The sequence below is a fragment of the Aplysia californica genome, unplaced genomic scaffold (assembly GCF_000002075.1).
Source record: "Aplysia californica isolate F4 #8 unplaced genomic scaffold, AplCal3.0 scaffold00043, whole genome shotgun sequence".
NCBI lineage: Eukaryota > Metazoa > Mollusca > Gastropoda > Aplysiida > Aplysiidae > Aplysia > Aplysia californica.
Genome location: NW_004797313.1, coordinates 124,034 through 130,033, shown reverse-complemented (window position 1 = coordinate 130,033; position 6,000 = coordinate 124,034). Strand labels below are relative to the sequence as shown.

The 6,000-nt window shown below is 36.8% G+C and overlaps 1 protein-coding gene across 1 annotated transcript in view; it reads left to right on the top strand.

Annotated features, from left to right (window-relative positions):
- The window catches only part of LOC101862329 (phytanoyl-CoA dioxygenase, peroxisomal), a 12,623-nt gene extending 7,407 nt beyond the window's left edge, over positions 1-5,216 (top strand). The window contains exons 5-8 of the mRNA XM_005092235.3: positions 1,134-1,315; positions 2,129-2,278; positions 3,039-3,173; positions 4,143-5,216. Of these exons, the coding sequence (XP_005092292.1) occupies positions 1,134-1,315; positions 2,129-2,278; positions 3,039-3,173; positions 4,143-4,202 (527 nt within the window). The 3' untranslated portion in view covers positions 4,203-5,216. The remainder of the gene's footprint in view (positions 1-1,133; positions 1,316-2,128; positions 2,279-3,038; positions 3,174-4,142) is intronic.
- The last annotated feature ends 784 nt before the right edge of the window (positions 5,217-6,000 follow it).

The window sequence follows — 6,000 nt, the reverse complement described above, 5'->3', positions numbered from 1 at the left end:
TGTAAACACACACTTGTTAAACAATCATTTGGGAATTTCCCGATTGAGCACCATGAGCATCGTACAAACCAAACGAACAACAGTTCTCTAAAGATGGCTTCCCCCTACATCCTTTGACGAAAAATTCTTCAGGGAGGGTGTCTTCTCCCAGATCCAGCAATGGGAAAAATGCGTCCAGCGGGATGGTGATTACATTGAGAAATAAAGCTCATGTTGAGGTATGATGTGGTACATTATTATTATAAAAGGACAAAGATTGTAGCTTTTATGGACCTTTTCCGGTTTTCCGTGGAACGATCCTCGTATTACGAATGTTTTTTTTTTAGATTGGTTTTCCTTTTCAGCCTGTCTTTTCCAGTCGCCATTTTATAACATTGCAGATTTCAAGAGGTGTTACAAAATAATCTGACGAGCTAAATTTCTTCTTCTTCTTTCAGTCTTCTGAACAGAATTTCATGTCATGAATATATGAAATAATTATAATTAATATGAATTCTTCATTAAAACTTCAAACTTTATGGTACAAGCTACCATTATACGAAAGATTTAAACAAACTTGCTGACTAAATTAGACAACATGAGATATACGGCTTGGAATCGCTGCTATGAACAAACGTTTTACTGCTGGTATATTGTGAATCAAGCCTCTAAAGTCAACCTAAATCCAGACTTTGGCCCAATTTTTCACTGGTTACATAATATGGCAAGACACTTTCACTCTTCAAGCTGTCTTCCTCTTAGATTGAACTAGAGCCCCTTGAGGGGCAAGTACTGCTGGGTGAAAAAGAGATTGACAGGAATTAACCAACCTCATCTGTTAATTTATATAAGTTAATAATAACTTGCTTCTTTATAGCAAAGCAGATGGAAATAGAAAGGGGAGATCACTGGCAAAACTTTGGAAAAATACATTTCTGAAATTATCTCCATTTAAAAACTCTTGAGGTACTTTGAACTATTCACAGAACAGTTTCAGACAAATAACACTTACAGGATCTCGGCAGGTTTGGAACAGTTCTGGACAAAGCACGATATGGGTTTAGTTATCATTCAATGAGTTTGCAATTTTTAAAAAGTCTTCTGCTTTACAAGCCATTTCCAACCTACACTGGTTCTCCATTGTCTTGTGCCAGGTAAGATGACCTCCCGCCACCCCATGCACCAGGACCTCCATTACTTCCCCTTCCGTCCTGCTGAGCGGATTGTGTGTTCTTGGACAGCCATGCAAAAGATCAACCGAGAAAACGGATGCTTGGTGGTGGTTCCAGGCTCGCACAAGGGACATCTTCTCACCCATGAGTACCCAAAATGGGAGGTTAGTCACTTCTGATAGCTTGTTTTCTACGAGTAGAGGCAGAAAAAAGAAATTAGACGTCACTTTTCTATGTCAAGATGTTTTTTCGCAATGAGGTGCATGATATAACCATGAAACATAACTTAATACTTTTTAACAATTTCCTACATTAGCAGGGCTATTTTAGGTTAATGCAGTGTACAGTTGTCTATTCACTTGATCAATCTGTTTCTCAAGTGAATACTGCAGCTGACTTCCTTTTTAAAAAGCTGTCTTCTCCCTGGTTGCTCGACTATTTTGGAGAACTTGTGTTCTCAGACTACTTGACTAGAGAGCCCTCTTTTTATTCCAGGTTTTTCAATGTAGATGCATTATGGAGTTATACAAGTATTTAATTGAGACCTGTCCAAGACAATCACCTGTACAAAAAACTGCTTCCCACTTCCCCCTTTGCGATTCTTAAAAAAATATATATATACACTGTCCAAGACATCCATCTGTCATCTAAGACAACCACTTTTCTCCTCAACAATGGAAGGCAGTCTTTGACAGTTTTAACTCGTCATCAAGAGCCAGATCTGCGGCAGACATCGATGATCATGGTTCTCCTTTAGTTCTTTTGCTCGGATGCTCTCAAAAAAGCTATGTTACCCTGATGTTTCCCCGGTTACCCATTTGTGTTAGCTCTCAAAGTAGGTTGCTCTGGGCCTACCCCTGCCTCGTTTGCCTTCAATGTTGCCAATGAGAGCTAAATATTTAAGACCTTTATGTGTATTTAGGTATCCCAAAAATTTCAACTACTATAATATAATTATCCTCTCTTCCTGCGGCCAGGGTGGTGTGAACAAGATGTATCACGGCATCCAGGACTACGACCCCAGCCAGGACCGGGTGCACCTGGACATGGAGGAGGGAGACACTGTCTTCTTCCACCCGCTCCTCATTCACGGATCGGGCACCAACAGGACCACTGGATTCCGCAAGGTGAGCTCTACTAATAAAAGACTGAAATCCAAGATAAATGATAATAGTGATCAAGGTATGATTTTTATCAGAGGGAATGTCAGGCCGAATCGCTAGATCCCAGATGGCCGCTGGCTCGGAAAAGCTAAGTATCAAAGGGAACTCAGAGTTCCATGGTTTTGATGCATTGACTTTTACTTTCGAAATTCAAACGCTCGAGGTTTTCTTTTCTCAATAGTGTTCAGTTGAACCTTTTTTACATTGCTAGATAAAGATAATAAATTACTTTGTTTATTTTAAATGTCTCATTCAGATAAATGAAGAAATAATGGTTTTGTTTTTGGCCATTTAAAAGTTTCAGATAAGGTTTATACAAATTAGCTTTTCGTTTTGCTAGCAAAAGATCTGAGTGGGTGATTGTAGGTGCTCTGGTGTGATTTGCTCCTTCTTTCTTATCAAACAACTGTCATCCTCATCTCTCTTCTTTCCTATCAAACAACTGTCGTCCTCATCTCTCCTCCTTTTTGTCTTTGTATGTTACTCTCTAGTAACACCTAATCTTCGGCGCTTATATGACCTATTTGTGTTGCACTACCTCGCCTGGTCGAAAGTTCTAGAGGATTTGTGACATCATGTGCCATACTTTGCTTTTGAACAAAAAGACCTTTACTCCTTTAGGCCAGCATATTTTTACATTGATTATATCAACACATGCAAGGTGTGACGGTTTTTTTCTATGCCATTACTTAAATAAATGATGACCTGGACCTCACTTCCTCAGTCCATCTCTTGTCACTATGCAAGTGGCCATTGTTATTATGTGGATGAGCTTGATCCTGAACAGAAAATTATTGCTGATGAGGTACTGGAGCTTGCAAAGAAAAGGACAGGAAAGGATGTTGACTTAAAACTGGAGGTAAGCCATTTTGGGGAATGTGTGCCTGTAGTGTGAGTGGTTTTTGGGGGGGTGGTTGTTTTCAAGTTCTCGTTTGTGATTTATTAAAGGTAACTGTAATCATTATTTCAGTAGTCGCAATTTAAGTTGTAGTGACAGTTACAGGCCTTAAAACAGGAGAGGCCTATCATAGTTCTTTGTACACAACAACAAGAATAAATAAGGCAAGTAAAAGGTTAGGATTTGCAAATGACAAAATGGGGCTGATGTTGGTAAAAATAGTATTGTGATATCAAGCTTCGAAAACTTCCTGCATCAATCTTGACTTTTATAAAGGGTAGGAATGTTTTTTAAATGAATATAGGCCTGTTACTTTCAAACGGTGAGAAAAGAATTCAACTAGATCTAGCTACATATATTATTATCAGTGTAGGAACTTTATCTTGATTCAGTACTACATACTCAAACCTGTGTACACAGAAGCATTTGGACTTTGGAACTCAGAATTTTGTTTTTCCACTGGTTATAACTGTGTGAGAGAATTTGATCCATAAGTAAGGCCAAGGTTGCCAATGTAAAGTGGAACTTTGTATCAGTCTATATTAATCTTTTATTTTTTATATTCATCAGTGTTTAGTAAAACTGAGGTGCTGGTTGTCTTATTTGTTAAAGACATGAGTTCAATTCCTTTACGTTCAAGATATTTGATATGCATGTTCTCCATTTTTCTCCTTGGATTGTCCTAATTTTTAAGGTGGGTGTCTCGTTTAAAATTCTGTCTAACCAGTTACCATCCCTCTTTTACCCACTTTGTGTTGAAAGGAATGTAAATTTCCACTTCAGTGTCAAATAAACAACAGAGGATTTAAAGATTTGGAGAAAATTTCTAGCCTTTCAGACTAGGTCTTTAATAGCAAGTATTTATTCTTTGGGTATTCCACGCTCGACTAATGATCTTATACTTCCATCCTTTTTTTTTCACTTCTTCAGGACATTTGGAGACTGAAGAGCCGCTTGGTGAAGGGCAAAGATGTGCTCAATGCATGGTGAGCTCTTACAAAGATATTCTGATGATCAGATGACTTTGTCTTGACCGTCGTATACCCCAATGTTGATTGTTATCATGGATTGTGATTATATTGTTATCTCAATATTGATTGGGAAGTACATGGATTGTTTATTACTTTGTTTCTTGCCCTAAATTACTGGTAATGTACACACGGGTGAGATTAGTTGTTGATATGAAGTGGAGTCTTAACAAGGTCAATGCAGATATTTATTTGATGGTCTACTTGGTTTTAATATTATGATTGTGATATTTTTCTAAGGGAGTTATTCCGAGCTCTTCAATTGTTAATTTGTTATGGGATCGATTGTTATTCAAGAATTTTGGAATAGGTGCGAGGATGATGTGGCTGTTTTTAACATCTATATCAGCCTTTTCTGTTTTCAGATTAAGATTGTAATAAAAAGCTTTGAAGTTTGTGCGTTGACAGAGAATTCGATGATTGACTCGTGTGAAGAAATCTGTTTTAATCTTTGAGTAATTCTCATTCCCTACATGATTAATTTGTGTTATCTCTTCTCAGAAGAATTAGTCACTTGTACCTAGAAAATTTGACATGGTTTCTAAAAATTTCCCAGGGTTCTATCTTACAAGTCAGTGGTAGCAACTTGAAATTTCAGTTGGAGTTCTTATGTCAAAAACCGCAATATTTCAAAATACAGTCGAAACTGTCTAAGACAACCACCCTTGTGGAGTGTCCATCTTAAACAGGTGTCACTATAATATTGTAAAAAAATATACAAGGGAGGAAATGAGAAAAGATTGTTTGTACATGTGATTGTCTTATACAGGTGGCCGATAAAGGAGGTTCAACTGTATTACTCCTGTGAGCATGTGCCGTTTCTTATACTTGAATGTGTTGGGTACATGCATTAGTATTATTTATGCAGATCAAAATGTCTGCTTTGTAATTACATTGAATATAAACAAGCTTTGTAAGATTGCATTTTTAATAATTCAAGAAATAAAGTCTTCTGAATTTGATAAAAATGAAAAAAGTTGTTTAGTATTTGTCTTCTGTTGTTTCTTTAAAATAAATTAAAATGAGAGTTTTAAAATTTGGCAGTAGAAGTTGGCAACTGTCTTTGTTGGTACTGGATGTAATAACTAATGAATCTTGACATATTTCCTATTTGATTTTCATTTTTGTGCTTCGGTGGAGATTTGAATATATAAAAAAAGAGTTCAATTTAGAACAATTTCAGTATCTGTTATGTTGAGGTGAAGAATGACACGTATTGTTTGGAAATTTACAGCAGAAAAACCAATCGAGGTGTATTTCCTTTTGACAGAAGTTGAACAATTTTTCTTTTCTCTTAACCAAAAGATAATATCTTTGCTTATCCTGCCTCCTCAAATGATCGTATATTTCTATGGTGTGGTGTACGCACATCATGACCAGTATAGAATAAGCGTGTCACGACGTGATGGAATCTGGCTCTTGCCTAATTTTGGGCATGTTGGGTTATTGGTATCACCTTAAAGCTTGTTCATATGTCTTGCTTTTGACCCCCCAAAAAATAATACCCATTTATCTTAAATAAAAGTTGAGATAACATATTTGAAGGAAGTGGGAATTGCCTGGTGTCAGAATAAAATTTTTAACTAGAAATTGGACACCAAAGTTTGATGACTTCCGAAGCTTGGAAACTGCAAATTTACATTTTTTGGGCCTTTGATCAACGTTTTTCAGTAATATTCATTCAGTAATTTGTTTTTAAATGGACATGAGGTGTTGTGACAAAAAAAAAAGACCCTTTCAAAAATTGTCCAACAGGGTGG